Here is a 22,025-nt window from a genome sequence, read left to right on the forward strand (position 1 = left end):
ACATATTAAATGAAAAAAGAAAGGGTCAGAATAGTGTGTATAATGGGCTACCTAAAAAAAAGGAAGATGACAAGAATATATGAGTTTTCCTATTTGCATGATGGAGGTCTAGAAGGAGCCTAGAGACGGGCTACCTATTGCAATGGCGAAGGTTGTAAGATAGACAGACACAGGAGTGGGTGGGAGCCTCTCCATATGGATTTTTATATTGTTTTATTCTTTATGTGATTGAATTACCAGTTCAAAGAAAAATGTAAGAAAAACTAAACCTTTGCCTTTACCATGTCGCAAACACAAGCAGAACTGTAGCAACGTTTTGTCATCTGTTTTAGCATCCGGGTTCCCCAGGGCCCAGGAATAAGAGCCACAGCTTCCTTCTAAGGCCCATTCCAGTATGTCTTAGTCAGGAAGTTCTTTCTTAGGTCTGACTGCATTCCCTCCTGATGAAACATCCAGCACTGCCTCCTTAGTGCCATGTAGCTATCAATAGGTATCCTCAACTCCCTCCAGGCCTTACTTGGTTGGCTGGGTAAGTCTAAGCCCTATAACCCCTCCCTCTGAGACCTTGGAATAGTTTGGAGTTGCTCAGTGAGAGGACAGGACTACTGGGTCTGGTAACTAACCAGGAAAAGGGAGCTAGGAAATGAAGAAAAGAGAGCTTGACTGCTCTCCTGGCCCTCTCCTGTGTGCTTCCATCTCCTCTTATGTCTGAATACACACATAACATCTCTGAATCTCCCTCCTACTCCCTGTCTTGTCCTTCATGGCCTCATCCTCTCCCCAGTCTCACAGGTGAGTGCCCACGCCTGCTGTCACCATGACAACCATTCACAGCCAGCAGATGCTGCAGGAGCACGTGTCCATGGAGTTCTCCAGCTCCACCACCCACGTGCAGACCTTCTCCCAGACAACCAAGATCGTGGGAGGCAAGTGGAATGGGGGCAGGGAATGGATCGGGAAGGGCAGCTATTCTTCCTCTACACCTATCCCTTGGGTGGCCCCAGTTGTGCCACTAATGGGCCCCTCAGGAGCCCACAATACCAACAGCAACCCCCACCCAATGTGTGCTTCTAATCTGGGCTTTGTTAAAGCTTCAGTCAGCTGGATGTACACCACATATCAGATCTCCAGGAAAACAGCTTAGAAAAGATCAATCGTGTGGATGTGTGTGAATGATTGATAAGCTCTTAATTGCTGAAGGAGATCAGAGCCATAGGTGAACGGATTATGTCTCCAAAGGTAGAACTTCAGGCATGGGGGAAATTAGGAGGGTAGCCACCTTATCTACATCTCAGTAATGCTGACCCTGCTCCACTTAAGAAATAGGAGACTTGGGGCTACCAGTGGAGAGAGAAGGTGAACACATAAACAAGAAGGTGACCTTAGCTTCCAGGCTTTTAGCCCACTGGGGCCAGACTTGGAGGAGGGCAGATCCAAGGGAAAGCTGAGAAATGGTCTCAGAGCTGAACAGAGTGTTTTAGTCATGTCTCTAGTGGAAAGAGATTAAAAGATGGCCAGGGGCTGAGACATTGGATACCCCTTCTCACAGTCATTGCTCCTCCCTCAAAGCCTCAAATGGATAGAGTCTCTCAAAGTCTTCTGTGCACAGAGGTCAAGGCCAGATAAATACTCTATACCAACCAACACCTCCTGGCCAGTGAGGCAGAGCAGGTGGAACAGCTGGGACTCAAGGCATATGGTCTAGACCAGAAGTTCCAAACTCAAGTGATTTATAGCAGTGATTCTCTGCCCTGGCTGCACATCAGAGTCACCTTAGAGCAGGGGGTGGGAGGAGGGCAAAAATACAGCAGTACCTGAGTCTCACCCCAGACCATTCAATCAGGTATTTCTTATAAAGTTCTCCATGGATTCTAATGTGCAAACAAAGCTGAAGACCACTGACCAACGGGGCCCAGGCAGGGAACATAAATGTAGGGAAAAGACTGGGGTAAACTAGATGGTATATCCCATCTAAAGGGGCAGCCACTATTCACCTCCCACTGACTGTTGCCATATGGGAATACAAGTCCAGTGTTGAGAATCCAGAAATCCGAATTTTTATGTGAAATCTTTCTATTTCAGATGTAGGGCTACTTTTTTGTTTAAACATTGTGGAGGTCACATAAAAGACATCTGCAGGCCAGGTATCCCCTACATTCTGCCTGTTTGAGACCTCTGGTTCCTATTTAAAAGCAGGCCATGAGAGCTTCTTAACACACTTTTCCCCCTCTGTCAGATTAGTGGGATACTAAAGGCACCTACTTCAGTGGGATACTGTGGAGATTAAATAAAATCACCTCTGATATGTGCCTAGCACAGCTCCTGACTCAAGGAAAGTGTTCCATGATTCGGAGCAATTGTTATGAATTGATAACTCACCAGCCAAGAAGATTTTCTGTAGTTTTATGCTGCAAAAAGTTTTTTGTCTTCCAAATATAAAATTATATTTCCGGCCGGGCGCGGTGGCTCAAGCCTGTAATCCCAGCTCTTTGGGAGGCCGAGGTGGGCGGATCACGACGTCAGGAGATCGAGACCATCCTGGCTAACCCGGTGAAACCCCGTCTCTACTAAAAAATACAAAAAAACTAGCTGGGCGAGGTGGAGGGCACCTGTAGTCCCAGCTGCTCGGGAGGCTGAGGCAGGAGAATGGCGTGAACCTGGGAGGCGGAGCTTGCAGTTAGCTGAGATCCGGCCACTGCACTCCAGCCTGGGCGACAGAGCGAGACTCCGTCTCAAAAAAAAAAAAAATTATATTTCCACATTGAAGATGTGCTTTCAGATAAGGATATTCCCATATATAGCCCCACTGGAGTGGGAATGTGTCCTGTCCCTCACTCAAGAATCACTACTGCCAAGGCAATGAATGCTGAACCCGCAGAATGGCAGGGAGAAAATCTAGAGCAGAGCTCAGCCAAGCTACAGACCTCCCAGGCAGAAGCAGGCCTAGCCCCTCTTAATGCTACTGGGGGACCAGGACTTCCAGGAGAGAAGCCTAAGAGACCAAGAAAATTCCAAAAGAGAAGCCACCTTTAAAAAAAAAAAAAAAAAAATAGGACTCAGGGCTGTGGCCCCATAAAGGTAATGGACCACTGAGGTGTGGGAAAGGAGTTCGCGTCCCCTAGTGGTTGAAACTTGCCATAACACAATGGCCCATCGACGCACCCTGCTTTCTCCCCACGTAGCTGGTCCTGGTCCCACTTCCCTAAATGCCCTTTGTTCCCATGCTCCACTGTCCCCTCAAGAAAGCTCAGTCCTCCCATCGCGAGCTGGGCTTCTACCTGGAGCCCATTCTGACCTCTCGCCTGCCTCCACAGAGGAGGTCGTGACGAGGAAGTCCTCGAGCACAGTGGAGTTCTTCAGCTTGGTGACCCGGAGCTCCAACATCCCTGCGGGCGACAGCGTCCCAGAGTTCGTGGAGAAGCCTCACCCGGTCACCGCGCCCGAGGGTGTGTTGCTGCCCATGGCTCCCCGGGCCCCCAGTGCTTCGCTTTCTAATCGAGTGTCCCCACCCTCCCTTCCACCCCAACGACCTCTAATGCTAAACCCTGGCAGAGCCTGCCCGAGGGTTCCTCCCCTGCCCGGGGCCAGGCCCAGGTGTCTGGGAGGAGGCGGGGAGCCGGCAGAGGGTGGCAGAGGCTCTAGCCTGGTGGCTAAGAGGCGAAAACGCGTCCTGTGCTCATCGCAGGGGACAAAGCCGTGTTCCGAGCCCGGGTGCAGGGGAACCCCAAACCCTACATCTCCTGGAAGAGGGAGAGCGGCATCCCCATCAAGGAGTCCGCCAAGATATTCTACGACAGCATTAACAAGGAACACGTGCTGAAGGTGCTGGGGCCGAGCCGGAGTCTAGTTACCGAGAAGGCCAGAGGCAGGGACCCCCAGGGCGTGCCGCCAGTCTCCTCACCAATGAGAGCCTTAACGGCGGCCCGAGAACTGCGGCAGGATAAGAGAGGCGGAGTCAGGAACTGGGGTATTCCGGAATGAGCAGAGGACCCAAAGTACCCCCAGGGCAGAGCAGAGCAGGGGCAGAGCCAGAACGTGGTGGGGCGGGGCCCAATGGAAGTGAAGGGGCGTGTCCACAAGGCGAGTGAGCCAAAAGGAATGCGGGACCAAGACGGTGGCCGTAGCCATGGAGGGCGGGACCATTGTGGGTGGAGAGGTGCCGCAGGGACTGGTCCGTAGAGTAGGGTTGAGGGTCAGGGGCTCTGGACTCTCCAGCTGAACCCTCTAGAACAGCCTCCCCAAGGACAGACCATCCTTAGGTCTAACCAGCTTCTGGATCACTTTCTGAGAGCTGGGCCTGCCCAGCTGCAACCCCTGGCTCCAAGCCCTTCGAGGAAAGAGAGGGATGGGTCACTGAGAGATCTAGGCCTATAATTACTTCTGATCCTATAATCACTCGGATCCTGGCCCGATTTCCCGTTGTGAAAGGCAAAGAGCCTCCTTTTTTCCCCACAGACAGAAGTAGTCTCCTCCCAAAGACCCATCATCACTGGACTTTCAGCCCCGCACAACACATAGGAGCTGCCCCAGGTCCCCCTACTGGCCACCTCTTACACAAGCTCATTCATTCAGCAGACACTTTCTGAGAGTCTTGGTTTCTGACAGCCTAGCAGGCTTCTGCAAGCACCATGCAGACGGGTACCAAATCAGCCTTACTCACCACCGCTCCTTCTGGGGCTCAGCCCAGTGCCTGGTACAGAGGAGTAAATTGTATTAAATGAAGACTCAGCAAGATGATGCCAGAAACTGCAGATAGAGTTACAATGCAGGGGAAGTCCTGCCTTCTGGGAGCTCACAGCCAAGGGGGAAAGTCTAATGGAGAAGCAGACAGTTTTATTACTATGGAATCAGGCTACAAACATGCATACTTGCACTGAGTGCTAGCTGGTACCTCCAAATCATATAGGCTGCTCAATCCTCCACACGTATACCCAACACTCAGCTCCTATTGGCCCCTTTAAAAAAAAAAAAGGGCCTCATTCCTTATCTCACAGAAAGTCTCCCTGTGGTTCCTTTTCCCTCCCCCTCTAATGGCCGGATTTGATCCAGCTGGAGCCACTGACCTCAGATGACTCTGACAACTACAAGTGTATTGCAAGCAATGACCATGCAGATGCCATCTATACTGTATCTCTGCTGGTAACAGAAGGTGAGTTGGCCCCTTCCTCTTGGCCTTTCTTCTTAGGGGCCAGACTCCCCCTGTCTGAACCTGTCCCTCTGTGTGTCCTCAGGTCAAGAGAAAATGGACTTCAAAAAGATGCTGAAGAAGCGGTGAGGCTGGCAGGTCCCTCTGCCCAAGATATTGTCTCCTCATCCAGGCTGAAGCCTCTCAAAGGCCTCTCCACAGGGCCCTGAGTTCCAAGAATCTATGGAATAGGGAGGGGTTTCTCAAGGTTGGGAGAGGCATTGTGTACAAGCTTAGTCCCTTCCTCCTTCTCCTAGGGCACCCCCTGCTCCCAAGAAGCAGCAGAAGAAGGTGGCAAATGAGAAAGAGATGCTGGAGATTTTGTCCAAAGTGCCCAAGAAAGACTTTGAGAAGGTCTGCATGGAGTACGGTTTCACCGACTTTCGGGGGCTGCTCAGGAAGCTCAAAGAGATGAAGAAGAAAGTAGAGGTGGAGGTCAGTACCCTGCAGGGAGCAGGGGCCTGCAGGCTAGGGGCAGGGCCTCACCCAAAGTGCTAGTGCCTGTGTATTTCTCAGCAGCAAGGTCTCCCCAGTTCTGCACACACATACTCAGAGGCATACTCTCTACTGTGAAAGCAGCAAGGGAGCACAAGTCACCTTCCTTCTACTTCTGTCTTTACCACTCCCTGATATACTTGCATGGACCTTGGAGTCAGATAGACCTAGATTCAAATCCCAGTTCTAGGCTGGGTGCAGTGGCTCACGCCTGTAATCCCAGCACTCTGGGAGGCCAAGGTGGGTGGATCACCTGAGGTCAGGAGTTCGAGACCAGCCTGCCAACATGATGAAACCCTGTCTCTACTAAAAATACACACACACAAAAATTAGCTGGGTGTGGTGGCGCACACCTGTAATCCCAGCTACTTGGGAGGCTGAAACAGGAGAATCGCTTGAACCTGGGAGGTGGAGGTTGTGGTGAGCCAAGATCACACCACTGCACTCCAGCCTGGGTGACAGAGCAAGACTCTGTCTCAAAACAAACAAACAAACAAATCCCAGTTCTACTGCCTTATTAGCTGTGTGAACTTGGGCATCTCTCTGAGCTTCAGTTTCCTCATCTACAAAATGAAAATTATACTTCCTTCTTTCATTTGTTTGTGTGTTGTTGCTGTCATTCACTGGTTCACTCAACCAACTCATTAAGCATCTACATTAGAATTAGAGAATCTATATAATAGGCCCAGGTACATAGTGACTATTCTATGAATGATGGGTTTTTGTGTTTGTTTGTTTGTTTGTTTTTGGCTCATCCCCCATAATATTCCTCTCCTCCTAAATATTTAAATTGATCAGTGGAGCAGTGCAGGTTGTTATCTAATTAGCCTAGTCATTTCTCCCCATACGCTTAAGAGTTTCTCCAGGATTGAGGACACAGTCTGGGCAGGCTTTGGGTACCACTGACACTTGTCATTTTATTATCATAATCTCTCAGGCCATCCGGATTCTGAAGCCCCTGGAAGACAAAGAGACCAAGGTTGACACCACAGTGGTCTTTGACTGCATAATGGAGCTGAAAGACCCCAATGTCAAGATGATATGGATCAAGGTGGGGGATTGCCAGGGTCCACCTTGGCAATATCTCTTCCTCTCTACCCCCTTCTCTCACTATCCATAAGCCTTAGCCTCTCTTCCATCCCATCAAGAGGATGCCTCCTGGTATGGTTGAAAGAGGCTGGAATTGGGCTCTACTGTTAATTGTTTCACCCCTTTGTTGTGTGACGTAAGACAGTCACATTCCTCTGTCTATGCCTCAGTCTACCCATCTTTAAATTGAAAGGCTTGATTAGACAGTCTTAAAGGTCACTGAAGATCTTTGCCTCTAAGGGAAAGCATCTAATGAACTCATGCATATTAAGAGCTCGGGCCTGTGAGGAGGCCTGTGGGGAGGCAGGGATCTTGGATCCCACCAAGCCAGATGATGAGGCTATAGAGATCATAGGAACCTCTGTGTGTCTTGAGGGTTGGACATGCACCCTCCAGCTTAGGCTGGCATTGGGGAATAGAGACCTCTGGAAGCCTCCTCCTAAAGCCCTTCATCAGCTTTCCTACCTGTTCCATGAGGCAGGGTACTGAGCCACTGAGGATCCAGTACTCCCTGGGCAAGTACGATGTGAAGCAGATGGGCACCAAGTACATGCTGGTTATTAGCAACGTGAACATGAACGATGCTGGCATCTACAGCCTGTCCGTGGGCGATAAGCGGATGAGTGCAGAGCTCACAGTGCTGGGTATGAGTGGGGGCATGCAAGGGCACAAGGAGGACATGTCGGGTTGGAAGAGAGGAATGGCCAGGGATGTGGTCCATGGGGATATTGAAGAGGACTATGGGACTATGCAAGAAAGGATTGTGTGGGGATGGGAGTCAATAGAGGGAGGAAGCATCAGATGTAAGGGAGAGGACTATGAGACAATAAGTACCTTGGGGCTGTGCAGCATAGTGATTAAGACCATAGACTCTAGGCCAGGCGTCGTGGCTCACACCTGTAATCCCAGCATTTTGGGAGGCTGAGGTGGGAGAACCACTCGATGCCAAAAGTTCAAGACCAACCTGGGCAATATAGTGAAACCCTGTCTCTACAAAAATGAATAAATAATTGGCCAGGTATGGTGGCACACACCTGTAGTCCTAGCTACCCGGCAGGCTGAGGCTGCAGTGAGCCATGATCCTGCACTGCACTTTAGCCTGGGCGATGAAGCAAGACCCTGTCTCAAAAAAAAAATAAGTTAAAAAAAAGAACACAGACTCTGGAGCTAAACTACTAGAGTTCAAATCCCAGTTTCTGCCACTTATGAGCTATGTGATTTAGGTCAAGTTATTTAACTTCTCTTTGATTCGGTTTCCCCATCTACAAAATGGGGAATAATGGAATCTACCTATATGATCATCGGATGAATTAATATGGCTACAATGGTGCCTGGAACATATCTAAAACCACAAAAGTGCTTTTAAAATTGCTGTTACCGTTACTGGGGAGAAGACCACGTGAACATCATAGGAGGGGACTCCAGGTGAGAAGGGCTCGAAAACAAAACCAAAGGAAGGGTGCTTCCCCCTAGCCATGGGCTACAGGAGGCCAGTGACACGTGAGTCCCCTCTTCACCATTCTACCCCTCACGAGGGACCAGCCCAATGACTGCCCCTCCTGCTGTTTGCTGCAGATGAGCCACTGAAGTTCCTGGGAGAGATGAAGCCTCTGAAAGTGACAGAGCGCCAGACAGCTGTGTTTGAGGTCCGCCTCTCCAAGAAAGAGCCCAACTTTGTGTGGAAGTTCAATGGGAAGGAGCTGAAGAGGGATGACAAGTATGAAATCACAGTGTCCGAAGATGGGCTGACCCATACGCTTAAGATTAAGGATGCCAGACTCAGTGACAGCGGCGAGTTCTCTGCTGAGGCGGGGAACCTGGTGCAAAAGGCCCAGCTCACTATTGACCGTGAGTCGTTGGGCAACAGCCTAAGGGGTGGGCTTTGTGACACAGCAACCTCCATGCAGGTAGTCATCATTTATATATCCATCTATCCATCCATCTCCTCTTTGCAAAGCCCTGTGAGAGGTACTGGAAAGATAGAGGGATCTCCCCTCTGTTAACCCCTAGTCTAGTAGGGGAGGCAGGTATGAAAATGAAATTAGAATATCAGTTATTATTCCAAGAGTCAAGACACACTGGGATCTTACTATCAGCTGTGAGATCATGGACCAAGAAAGTATTAGTCTATATCTCTAATGTCATATATTACAGCACATCTGTGTCACTCTTGACTACTTACATTCTGCTATCACAACTACTTTGGGAATTCCCAAAGTAATGTAGGTACATCAATGAGCATGTCATACATCTGAACCGCACCTGGAATCTATATCACATGGAATCATCATTGCTGTGACGGAGGGAGTCACAAGGGCTGTAGAAGACCAAAGAAAAGTCATCACCTGGCAATGTCAGAAATAATATAATGAATGATGTCCAAGCTTTACCAAGAACTAAAAGGAGTTCCACTTTCAGAGAATGAGGGAGAGTAGAGAACATCCCCAGCAGAGGTAATAGCATGTATAAATGTCCAGACATTAGAGAGACAATGCAGGTATGGCTGGAGCTCCAAGGGGGTGTTAGAGATAGTGAGAACTGTAAAAGTTCTCACTCCATTTTACATGTGAGGAAACTGAGACTCAAGAGAGGTAAATGAGTTTTATATAGTCAACTAGCAAGACAGGGCCAGAGCTAGGACTCTTCCTGTCAGGTACTTCTGTGAGTCACATATTGCACACAAACACATTCAACATCACAAGTTCTTGTGTTTTCTGGGGCCAGAAAGAGGGACAGGGCTCATGGCTCTGTAGCTGCAGAAAAAAGATGTTGTGGTTTGGGAGCAGGCCCAAGTGTCTGTCCATCCACAGGCATCCCCATTAAGTTTGAGAGCAACCTCAAAAATGTACGTGTGAAAGAGAGGAGCCGTGCATGCCTGGAGTGTGAACTGACGTCCAAGGATGTGACACTGCGCTGGAAGAAGGATGGGCAGCTGCTGATGCATGGCACTAAGTACAGCATGAACCATGAGGGCAAGCGAGCAGAGCTGGTCATTGAGGATGCACAGCTCAGTGATGGTGGCGAGTACACTGTGGTGGCCATGCAGGATGGAGACCCTACTGAATACTACAGTACTGCCATCGTCACTGTAGAGGGTAACACCCGCCCTATCAATCCTCACTGACCAATCCACTTGACCCTGGCATTCCCTTACAGCGGACATCAATTGCCCCCCTCCCACTAACTCCAACCCTCCTACAGACCATGACCAACTTGTGTCTCCCCACTCTGATCACCCTCACCTCCTAAATTCTGACCATCTCTGACCTCCCATGCCCTGAACATTTATACCTCCTAGACACTATCACCCCCCATCTTCCAGACTCTGTCCCAAATTTCCTGACTTCGTCCTTCACTTTCAGACTCTAACCATCCCCAGCAACCCTGATATCCCAGACACCTTGATCCCAACCATCTCCTACTACCTAACCATAAACCACTTTCCACAGACCCTGGCCACCCTCAACCCCCAATGACTCTATGTATCCCACAGTCTAGCATAACCACAACTAAACATCCCAACTCCAGTGACCGCCTGCATCTTCACCATCTATTTCCCTCTTCAACCCAGCATCCTAAGTCCCTGCTGACCACCCTTCACTAATCAATGCCCCATTAGCCATCTCCCAGTTTTCCTGGTCACCATTTCCCAAGCCACTGACCTTTCCCCATCCCCCTCCCACCTATGGCTCCAGTTCCCCCCACTGACCATCCCCCAATCACCTATGGACCACAATGGCAAGCCACCTGCTCATCATAAATTATTTTGATTGACGCAGCACCCCTGACCAGTCCCATAACATCGCCACCAGCCCTTTTCCCAGAAGTCCCTCCCACCCCAACATCCTGAGCCAGTACCTTGCCCACCTTTCTCCCCAGAGCGTCTGGCCACAGTGAAGAGCGGGATGTCCGACGTGCACGCAGCCACTGGGAGCCCGGCTGAGTTGTGTGTAGTGCTGAACGACGAGAAGGTGGAGGGTGTGTGGCTGAAGGACGGCAAGGAGGTCTGAAGCAGGGGCCAGGGAAGGGGGTGAAGGAGGTAGACCTATCCTATGCTCACACTCACGCCCACCCCTGGCCCCCAGATCACGGACTTGCCAGGCGTGCAGATTGTGAAGCAGGGTGCAGTGCACAAGCTCATCTTCCCCAGTATGGGCCCTGAGCACGAGGGCAAGTACACATTCCGGGCCAAGGGCGCGGAGAGTGAAGCCTCTGTATTCATCGCAGGTATGGATCTGTCCAAGGCAGGCAAAGCTCAACCATGCCTGGCCCACCCACAAGCTCATGGCTTCTCCCCTGCCCCATGGGCTCCTCCATGCCAATGCTCAAGCCTTCCCTGCCGCCCCGCCCCACAGATCCTCCTACCATCGACCCGTCAGTACTGGAGGCACTGGCCGCACACCCCATCACCGTAAAGGTAGGCCACACGGCCCACATCAACGTCCCCTTCCGGGGAAAACCGCTGCCCAAAGTGACATGGTACAAGGATGGCATGGAGGTGACGGAGGAGGAACGCGTGTCCCTGCAGCGCGGGGAAGACCAGGCGCTGCTCACCATCTCCAACTGTGTGCGTGAAGACAGTGGCCTCGTCCTGCTTAAGCTCAAGAATGACCACGGCTCAGCCACAGCCACTCTGCACCTTAGTGTGCTGGGTACGGGCAGGGCTGGTCTGGGCTGGGCTGAACTGAGGGCATCTGCTGCCCAGACTCAGGGCAGAAGGCAGGCTGAGGAGGATGCCAGAGATAGAGTTGAAGTTTGGGCTGGGAATGGGCCTAGAAGGCTGGCTTTGCAGTCAGAGCCTGCTTTCTAACTTCCCAGCTAGCTCTTGGCCGAGTGAACCTCCCTAAGCCTCAGCTTCTTACCTAGAACAGGGTGATTTTTTTTCTAGTATCCATTTCTAGTGAATTTAAAGTGCACAGCTAAGAACACAGGACATAATATACTTTCAGATATGTTACTTAAGTATTGTTATTGACTTGAAGAGGAAAACTTGACAGGAGGTAAGGTGGAAATGAGGTGAAAGACAGGTGAAATTGGCCAGACACAGTGGCTCACGCCTATAATCCCAGCACTTTGGGGGTCCAAGGCAAGTGGATCACTTAAGGTCAGGAGCTCGAGGCCAGCCTGGCCAACATGGCGAAACCCGGTCTCTACTAAAAATACAAAAATTAGCCAAGCGTAGTGGCACACAGCTGTATTTCCAGCTACTCGGAAGGTTAAGGCACAAGAATCGCTTGAACCTGGGAGGCAGAGGTTGCAGTAAGCCAGGATCAGGCCACCACACTCCAGCCTGGGTGACAGAGCAAGACTCTGTCTCCAAAACAAACAAACAAAAAAAGCAACAACAACAACAAAAAAAGGGGTGGATTTAGGGTTGGAGGTGAGGTTGATTGGAAAGAGTAGTGAGTTTGAAAGTGAAACGGTGAGGTGGGAGGTCAGATACAGCTGGAGACAAAATAACGTGGGAAAGATGGAATGGGGATTGGGAATGGGATTTGGGACTTGTCTGAACATGAGGATATAAGGAAAGAGATAAGGAGCTGGCCTGAATGTACTTATATTCAACATGCCACATACACGCCATCACCACCTCCTCCACCTGCATTTCCATCGAGCTGTGGGATGGGAAAGTTTGAGTTTCAATTCAGCAGCAAGACTGAGCACCTCCTCTGTGTTCTCACTGCTGGCTACACAGAGATGAAGTATCCCCAGCAGTTCCTCAATCCAAAAGGGGTGAAACTGGTAGACAGACTGTAATTATAACATAAGGTAAACGGTGGTACTAGAAAGCACTGGTGTTCTCAAAGTTCAGAAGGGGAGAACTGGTCTGGAAGGGGACAGGGAGATCAGCTAAGGGCAGGGGACCCTAAGGTCTCTAGTCTACCCATTGCTAGGCAGATGGGAAACTCACGGGGGCAAGGATCAAACTGTTTGGGCAAGTCTTAGAAGGAGGGATGATGGACACAGGGAGGGGCAAAGGGTCCAAAAAGCTCAAAATCCAGCTATACCCTAGTCTGGGCAGACCTTTGATGAGTGGGAGGAGGCTCTTCTGATCCTTTGTTCCAACGCCCCATTCTGAAGCTGTTCTCTGTCCCCAGACCGTCCGAAGCCTCCACAGGGCCAGGTGGAGTTCCTGGAGCTCTCAGGTAGTTGTGTGCACATGAAGTGGAAGGCCCCAAAGGACAATGGTGGACGACCTGTGACACAGTTCATAGTGGAACGGAGGGCAGTTGGCAAGAAGTCCTGGATTAAGATAGGCGAGGTGGATGGCAAAGTCACCAACTTCTCCACCAACAAGGTGGAAGAGGGAAAAGCCTACCAGTTCCGTATCCTGGCAGTCAATTCAGAAGGTGTGAGTGACCCACTGGAGACGGAAGAAGTGTTTGCAGGAAATCCCATAGGTCAGTGAGATAGCCTGGTGCTCAGTGGGGAACCCAGGGGTCAGCGTGGGGGCCTTCAGCCAGGGATGAACACTGATCTGTGGGGAATTCCACAGGAACATCTCTCCAGCTGTCTCATGAGACGGACTGATTCCAGAGTAAAAACAGAACATCATTTTGGGGAGGAATTCTCAACTTTGTCCAGTCATATCACATGCACAACACACTCCCATGGGTATACCCAGGACGTACACAACTTCAGGGAACTGACTCCACTTCTTTCTCCATCCCAGAAGTCATCCCAGAATCCAAGTGAGCATGATGTTGCTTTAGGGATAACCTTGAAACCACTCTAACTTTTTCCCCACAGAAAACCCTTGACAACATTGGCATTTTAATTATAATTACAGGCTGGGCACAGTGGCGCACACCTGTAATCCCAGCACTTTGGGAGGCCGAGGTGGGCGGATCACCTGAGGTCAGGAGTTCAAGACCAGCCTGGCCAACATGGTGAAACCCTGTCTCTACTAAAAATACAAAAATTAGCTGGGCGTGGTGGCAGGCTCCTGTAATCCTGGCTACTCAGGAGGCTGAGGCAAGAGAATTGCTTGAACCCGGGAGGCGGAGGTTGCAATGAGCCAAGATCGTGCCACTGTACTCCAGCCTGGGCAATAGAGTGAGACTTTGTCTCAAAAATAATAATATTATTATTACTGCAAGTTAATTACTTGCTATACCTCTCCCAACTGATCTCCAAATCTCGTGTCAGGACAGTAGATTGAGAATAATGGGATTGGGGGTCACACTGTGGAAAAGTTAAAGTCACTGATTCTCAATGTTGGCTATATATTAGAATCACTTGGTTTCTTTAATAATGCTAATAATACTTGCCATTCACACCAGGCATAGAATATGGGTAGGCGGGACCCAGACACTAGTTGTTGTTAGTAGGGTTTTTTTGTTTTGTATTGTTTTCATTTTTGTTTTTACTTCCCACTTGATGCTAATGTACAAGCAAAGTTAAGAATCATTTGTGCCAGGCATGGTGGCTCATGCGTGTAATCCCAGCACTTTGGAAGGCCGAGACAGGAGGATCACTTGAGCCCAAGAGTTCAAGATCATCCTGGGCAACACAGTGAGACCTTGTCTCTAAAACAGGAAAAAGAAAAAAGAATCACTGGTTTGAGTTTATTTAAGCAGGGGAGGCAGAAGTCAGCATGAGGTGGGCAACTATCTACATGCTCCCCTTCCTAACCTTTGTGCTCTCTCTGTTCCCCATAGAGCCTCCTGGTTTTGCCTCCCAGCCTCAAGTGACTGATGTGACTAAAGAGACTGTGACCATCACGTGGAATGTCCCTGCCCAGGATGGGGGAGCCCCAGTGCTTGGCTACATTGTAGAACGAAGGAAGAAAGGCAGTAACCTGTGGGTGCCAGTCAACAGGGACCCCATCCAGGGTGAGGTCCTTGGGACAGAGGCCCAGGAGGGGCCAAAGGTGGTCTTGTTGAGTGGACCCATTAGCTGCTGACATAGTCCCTCCTCCAGCTCTTCTGGAATTTTTAACAACATCCCATGACCTCCTCTTCTATGTCTCTCACTCTTGTTCTCACCCCATGGATGCCTCTGGCCTCACGACCCCTCATCTTCCCATTTCAGGCACCAAGTGCACTGTGAATGGTCTCCTGGAGGACACAGAATATGAATTCCGAGTTATAGCTGTAAATAAGGCAGGCCCTGGACAGCCCAGTGTGCCATCCAGCTCAGTAGTGGTCAAGGATCCTGTTAGTGAGTATGGGGCTGCCAGGTCCTGACACATAATGGAATTAGCCCATTCAAAGTAGAGAAAGAATTTCTTCCCTAGGGAAGTATGACAGGCGGTACCACAGTCTCTACACTCTGGAAACTGCCAGTCTCATAGAGGGACAAGATTCACATGCAAGAGAAAGTCAGCAAATAAAGACTGAGAGTCAGGGACAGTGAGGAGGTGGGGTACAAAAACGTTTTTTAAATTTCGTGTATTTCTAGTTAGGTGAGGTAGGAGAGGCAAGCTGAGGGTTGAGTAAGGGTGTGAGGTAGATGGTTGGAGGGTGTTGCATTTAGGAAGCAAGGTGAGGGTACTGCCTGGAAGTGGATGTGGTGGAGATGGTTGGGTTAAAGGCTGGGGTTTTGAATATAGAAGCTTTGAATGTGTGGGGTATGTTGAATTTAAGGGGTATTGAGTTTAAGGATGAAAGTGTTGAAACAGTAAGACAACTGAATTTGAATTTGGAGGTTGAGTGTATAAGGTTAGGTACTGAGGGTGTTAACTGAGGGATCTGGAGCTAGAAGTAGTGAAAGATGGGGTTCAGGAGTATTGAGTGGAGATGAGTTTGGGGGGGGGGGCGCTGACTACATGTCTGTTCTACCCCAGAACCCCCAGGCCTGGTCCAGGACCTGCATGTATCTGATTCCTCCAACTCCAGCATTTCCCTGGCCTGGCGGGAGCCTGCAGAGGGAGACCCACCCTCTGGCTACATCCTTGAGATGAGGACTGAAGACACAAAGGAGTGGTCCAAGTGCACAAAGATCCCCATCTCAGGCACCTGCTACACAGTGGGAGGACTCACCGAGAGGCAAAAATACTTCTTCCGAATCCGGGCTGTGAATGAGGCTGGGGTTGGGGAGCCTGTGGAGCTAGACAAGGGGGTCCGTGCCATGCCACCACCAGGTGAGGAGACAGAGAGGGCTGGGGATTCATGCCCAACATGGTACCTCCAAACCTTCTCCTCTGGGGCCTCATCCCACAGGAAAATTGGATGATGCTATGATCATGAAAAAGTCATCCATAGTTATTGTGCCTGGACAAAGGGGTAACTTCAGGGGCACCCCCACTAAAGCAATCATTGTGTGCCAAATAGCATCCACTGTGTGTCAAAGTATAACCACCCAATGGGTTCTTCTTGCCCATTGCACACACAAAACCGGTTCACTGAGACCACAGCATTGCAACAAAGAGTTTAATGGACACAAGGCCAGCCATGCCGTATGGGAGACGGAGTTATTACCCAAATCAACTCCCCAAAAATTCAGAGGCCAGGGAGCCTGCTTCTGAGTGGGACCACAGGACCGGTGGGGTGGGGGGCTCAGCAGGTCCAGGTGGAGCTATCAGTCGTCAGAAATGCAAAAACCTGAAAAGACATCTCAACGACCAATCTTAGGTTCTACAATAGTGATGTATTTGCAGGAGTAGCTGGGGAGTTGCAAATCTTGTGATCTCTGGAATAATGGCTGATAATCTTTTATGTCTACACCTTAGCAGAATTCAGGCTCCTCACATCCTCCTAACCTGGTGGCCTTTCATTAGCTTCGCAAAGGTGATTTAGTTTGGGGGAAGGACTGTTATCATCTAAACTATAAACTTAAAAAATGTCTCTCCCAACGTTAGCTTGGTCTGAAACCAGGAATTATTAAGGGCAGTTTGGAGGTTAAAGGTAAGATGGGGGTTGGTTAGATCAGATCTCTTTCACTGTCATAATTTTCTCACTGTTATAATTGTTGCAATGGCAGTTTCAAAACGAGGTGTTAAGAATATAGAAACAAGACACAGGACTTGCCTTCCAGGGTCTTGCATACTAGTAGAAGGAGACAGATAAGAAAACAAATAAATGTTTCACAGTGTTACAGGGCAGCTAGATGTCCGTATGGCCTGTAGTGGGGGCATAAAAGAGGAGAGGTTGGGAAGGCTTTGATGAGGAGGCTTAAAGCAGAGTCTTCTTGAAAGAGAGATCCATGCCTCCACCTCTGTCTCCTCCATCTCAGCTGCACCCAAGTTTGACCTCAGTGCCCGGCTGAAGAGTCACATGGTGGTTCGCGCTGGGACAGCCCTCTGCATCCATGCAGCCTTCTCCGTGAGTTATCCCTGACCCTGACCTCCATACACTCTCCAATAACCAAAATGGCTATTGTAGCCATCACAGTCTCTGACTCTGACTCTGCCCCTCACCAGACCTCTAGTGCGACAGCCTGGCGGGAAACTCCTCGACAATGGAGGAAGGCCTGCCCCCAAATATCTGCGTGACCAATTGTGCCATCTCCTGTCACTACTCAGGGCTCACCACCACCTGACGTGATCTGGCAGAAAGATGGTGTTCCCACCAAGGGCCGAGAAACAATTACCAAGAGCAAAAACCACTCCCAGTTCCTCATCAATAGCACCAAGCGCTCTGACTCAGGGGTGTACCGAATCTTGCTTCAGAATGAGTTTGGAGAAGCACACTATGACATCCATGTGCGCGTAGCAGGTATGGAGAGAAGGCAGAGGCCTCCAGGACCCATCCCTGCACACTCTCCAAAGTACAGCTCCCCAGTGCCGCTTGAGTTCCTACCACAGGAAAGTTGTGCCTTAGGGTCATGAAGATTTCTTTGACAACCCAGAGCAAAACTTTATCATACAGAGTATGGTCAGCAGAGAGAGTAGAAATGAGTGAGGGGCAGGAGGGACAAATGGAGATGAATCCATTAAAAATTGGGGTGACCGCTTAAAGAGAGCTGGGAGCTTTAAAATAAAGCTCTAAACCCCCAAGGAAGGAATGGATTCACTTTTCCTGAACAGTAACTACATGCCAGGCTCTTTACCCACTATTTCTATGAAATAGTCATTGTTAGCTCTATTTTGCAACTGAGGAAAGAAGTTTCAGATAAGTAACTTACCCCAGGTCACAAGGCTAGTAAATGGCAAAGCAGACTTCAGAAATAGTTTTCCGACTCCAAGACACCAGCTGCCCGAGACTTGCCCCATCTTATCTACCATCGGACTTGGCAGATGGCTGGGTTGGGGACACAATACTTCAGGTCCCCCAAGGTCGCTGACAGATCTTCCAACTCTTCCAGATTTCCCTCGGCCCCCCACAAACCTACGGTTGTTTGAGGAAGTCCCCAACACAGTGACTCTGACCTGGAACCACAGCCCAGATGTGCAGGAGGACAGTGAGGCTCACTATGTCATCATGAAGCGGGATGCAAGCACCGCCACCTGGTACACGGCAGCCGAGCGTGTCTTCAGCAACAAGTACACAGTGACCGGGCTGCTCCCAGGCAGGAAGTATTACTTCAGAGTGGTGGCTCGAAATGAAATCGGTGACAGTGAGCCACTTGACTCCAAGGACACCTGGCTCATCAATAAAGACCAGAGTAAGTCTGGGTGCCCTGATGGTGGGGATGACATAAGGATCGCAAAGGGTACCCAAGAGGCAGGATAAAATCCGAAAACCATTGAGATAGAACGGTTAATATCTGGGACGCTGCGGAGAGAAGGAAATGTTGGCTTTCTTCGGGATACTTAGGGGTGAGACTAAAGTGGAGGTGGGGAGGTACCTTTGGGGGCGGAGACGACGGTGGAGGGGCTGCGGAGGGACTTAGAGCGCAGACTTAGACTGCGTTCTGCTCTGAGGGGAGGGTCTAACCAGGCAGAGAACAGGGGAGGGCTCTAGGGAGCCAGGAGGATGGCTGGGATCCCTGGAGACTAGGCGTTAAGGGTAGGGGCCGCATCAGGAAACTCCAACTGAGGAGCTAAAGGGATAAGACGGGAGACTGTGGACGCTGATATGACGTAGGGGAAGCTTGGAGGCGGAGTTAAAGGCTGGGAATAACAGGGTCCAGGAAGCTGGCGCTGGAATGACATCTTGGCCCCGGGTGTATGGGAAAGCATGGCTTGGGTGGCAGAACCCTGGAGTGGCTGGGGACGGGGCTGGGGGGTCCGGGGGAGATCTGGGGGCTGGTGGGGAGCCCTTAGGAACCAGTGTAACATTGGGCCCCCAGAGTTAGTGGCGCTGGGAATCTGGCCTAGGTCCTCGGGGTTTCGTGTAAGCTGAGCTCTAAGATGTGGGTGGTGGGTGGGGGCTTTGGGGCGCGCTCACGGCCCGCCCCGCCCCGCCCACGCAGTCGAAGACCTGAGCGCCAAGCTCAAGCCCTACGAGAAGAAGGACTGGCGCCAGGCACCGCGCTTCCTGACGCCCCTCAAGCCACACACGGTGCTCCGCGGCCAGGACTGCACCATGACCTGCGCCTTCCTTGGGAACCCGCGACCCACAGTGACCCTCTACAAGGGTGACGTCAACATAACAGCCAACTCGAAGTTCTGGTACAACTCCACCAGCGGCGTGTGCACCCTCGTCATCCCCACCTGCACGCTCAAGGACAGCGGCGATTACAGCGTGCTGGTGGAGAACGAGCTGGGCAAGGACTGCAGCAGTTGCATGCTCACCGTCTATGGTGAGGGCGCCACGGGGTCCGGCCTCGGGGTGGGGGAGAGGCGCAAAAGGCTGGTCTTGTGGGCCATTGGTCAGCTCTTTTTTTGGCTGGCACCGTTTTTTGACCTGACTACCAACAAGTGGTGCAAACATTCTTAGTTGGCCACAGTTCTTAACACTCTCCCATCCTTTCGATGTCATTTGTTATATGCCTGGTCCCTGCAGACATGAGAGTTCTCAATCCCTAGATAAGATGTGGTTTGCAACTCTTGGTGAGCCTAGACCTGCCTTCAAAAAAGATACTCGTGATCAGGATTCAACCAGACTCACCAATCACGATCTCTCTGGCAGGGTTCTGGAAATAACCTTTATGTTTACAAAATTTTGCGGGTGATTCTGATGTGCAATCAAAATTAAAACTGGTCTAGGATAAGGGCAGGTGGGGGGCACAAACAAGGGGAGGAGCGAAGGGAACCCTCCCTTTTGTACATGCATGCCATGTTTCTACTCATGTGTGCACACGTGGGGGAAGCATTTTATTCCTTCCCAGTCTACTGTCTTCATAGCCACACAGCTAGCAGCATGAACTCTAAATGCAAAGCTGGCCTGCCTTGCTGTTGCTTAAATTTCCCTTTCATGGTAAAATCCCAAACCAACAAGGTTTCCCCCTCCCCCACCTCTCATCTCATCTTCTGCTACTCCTGAACCTTCCATGACACTCCATTGCTGTGGTCTCCATGGTTACAAACCTTTTTTTGTCCAGTTATAGATACCTTTCTTTGGGGAAAGGACCTTGTCATGTTGCTCTGTCTCTTGAGTGCTTAGCTAAGTGTCTGGCACTGAGACAATATCTCCAGAGAGGCTGCTGAGCTGTGTAAAAGAACTAGGCCAGGGAAGGCACTGTGGGCGCTATCCAGCTTTCATTCCACAGCTAAAGAGATCCCTGATAACTCAACTCCGGTTGTAAGCACAGCATGTGGGCCCAGGGCCCTGGCTCTGCCACTGACCAGCCATGTGACCTTAGCAAGCTACCTCATTGAGCCTGTCTTCTCATCTTCTTTATAGGACTGTGAGGTTTAAATGAGATAGTACAGAATTGCCTGACACAATGTCTGGCAAATATTAACTGCTAGATAAATGGCAGCTCTCGCCCCTTCCGCTCTGCCAACCCAAGATTAAGGGTCCCAGGGTCCAGCTCCTGGTTTCCTGCATAGGAAGTCCAGCAGTTTGGAATTTCCCTGGTCCCCAGCATCATTAATATAATGAATACTTGCTTTGCTCTTTCAGACAAAGATGATAAGTCAATTGTAGCATCCATCACCGAGAGTCTGCAGAAGAAATCAAAGCACCTTATGTGAGCTCCAGCCCAGTCCAGGCATCAGGAGGCTGTTACGATGTGGAGCTTCTTGGCCGGTCCTCTGCATGGCCTGGTGTAGGAAGCCCAGTTTGCTCTCTGGTGTTTGTCAATGTAAACATTCAGTGAAGGGATGGGGCAATAAACTAAATTCATCCTTTCCTGTTCCTGAGGGTGGTATACAGCAGGGACCAAGGGGATGGATGTGATTGCATGATGGGGAATCCCAGACCTGGACCCCTGAAAGCCTAGTCCAAACCCACCCACAAGGCAGTGACCAGCCTTCCTGTGACTGGGCCTAGACTTCCCTTCCCCTCCTCCACATCCACATGGCACCTTATCCCTCCCCTCAGAGCTTGGAGGCAAGTCCTGCTGACTTCATCCTTCTCCCCATCCTGCTCTCTCCCATTTCTTCACACTAGGTAGGTCTGTGTTCAGAGTTCTGAAGTTTGAAAGGATCAAGATCTTCCCTCTTTAGTGTCCAGGGTTCAGAGCTAGAAAGGATTGATCATCCAGCTCACTAAGTTTCAAACTTACGTTTTTCAGTGGACTCCTTCCACAACAAAACAAAACAAAAAAACGCAACCTAAGAAGCTACTGGACTTGAAATAAGGATAGGGGGTCTTTGAGCCTGCCTTCTCTCATTATTCCTTCGCTAACCCCTTACCAGGAATCTCTGTAAAAACTAATTTGGAAATCACTGATTCATCCAACCACCCATGACACTTGAGTCTCCTAAATCACATTCCCACAAATGTGCAACACCTCTACTGATGGCATATCCACCACCACCGAAGGCTTCCCTTTCCACTTCTGGGTTAGGGCATTGCCTGTTAAGTTGCAAATGCTCCTGGAGCAGAGTGACACATTATTCTGCCAGGGCTTTACATCTAATGAATGAATCAGTCAATCTAATCCCATTGCTCCCAGCTGTTCAACTAAGTCCAGAGTCCAAGATGAGGGAGATGCTTGAAGGGAATCTGGATCATTTTGAAGGAAGCAGCAGGTCTCGAGTCGGGAGGGGAGGAGGTGGGCAGCAATAGGTGACACTGGATAACTAAAGGTCACCAAGGGTGCTGGGCACCTGTGCACAGGGGAGTACAACAAGGACAAATTTGGACAGTGACAAATACCACCCATCCCCCATCCTCCTAAACCACATCCTCACCTACACCAGGGAAGTGAGACACACTCCAACCAGCACAGTGTCACCAGAGCCAGGGAGCCAGCCTGGCACCAAGATGCACTGCCCAGGACTGTGACTAGGCTGTGAGGACAGCCAGAGCCCCTGACACCA

At 50.3% G+C, this 22,025-nt stretch overlaps 1 protein-coding gene across 1 annotated transcript; it reads left to right on the forward strand.

The window, feature by feature from the left end:
• Positions 1-543: 543 nt before the first annotated feature.
• Positions 544-20,801, forward strand: LOC105486990 (immunoglobulin superfamily member 22). The gene is made up of 22 exons (XM_011750219.2): positions 544-926; positions 3,315-3,446; positions 3,686-3,822; positions 5,050-5,149; positions 5,232-5,271; positions 5,443-5,620; positions 6,618-6,731; positions 7,251-7,413; positions 8,345-8,617; positions 9,580-9,864; positions 10,649-10,773; positions 10,855-10,996; positions 11,125-11,421; positions 12,868-13,170; positions 14,431-14,604; positions 14,804-14,932; positions 15,558-15,854; positions 16,946-17,034; positions 17,235-17,427; positions 18,017-18,316; positions 19,067-19,396; positions 20,662-20,801. The coding sequence occupies exons 1-22, from the start codon at positions 818-820 to the stop codon at positions 20,730-20,732; spliced, it is 3,981 nt and encodes a 1,326-aa protein (XP_011748521.2). The 5' UTR covers positions 544-817; the 3' UTR covers positions 20,733-20,801.
• Positions 20,802-22,025: the final 1,224 nt, after the last annotated feature.

Source organism: Macaca nemestrina, chromosome 12 (genome assembly GCF_043159975.1).
Source record: "Macaca nemestrina isolate mMacNem1 chromosome 12, mMacNem.hap1, whole genome shotgun sequence".
In the NCBI taxonomy this organism is placed as follows: Eukaryota; Metazoa; Chordata; class Mammalia; order Primates; family Cercopithecidae; genus Macaca; species Macaca nemestrina.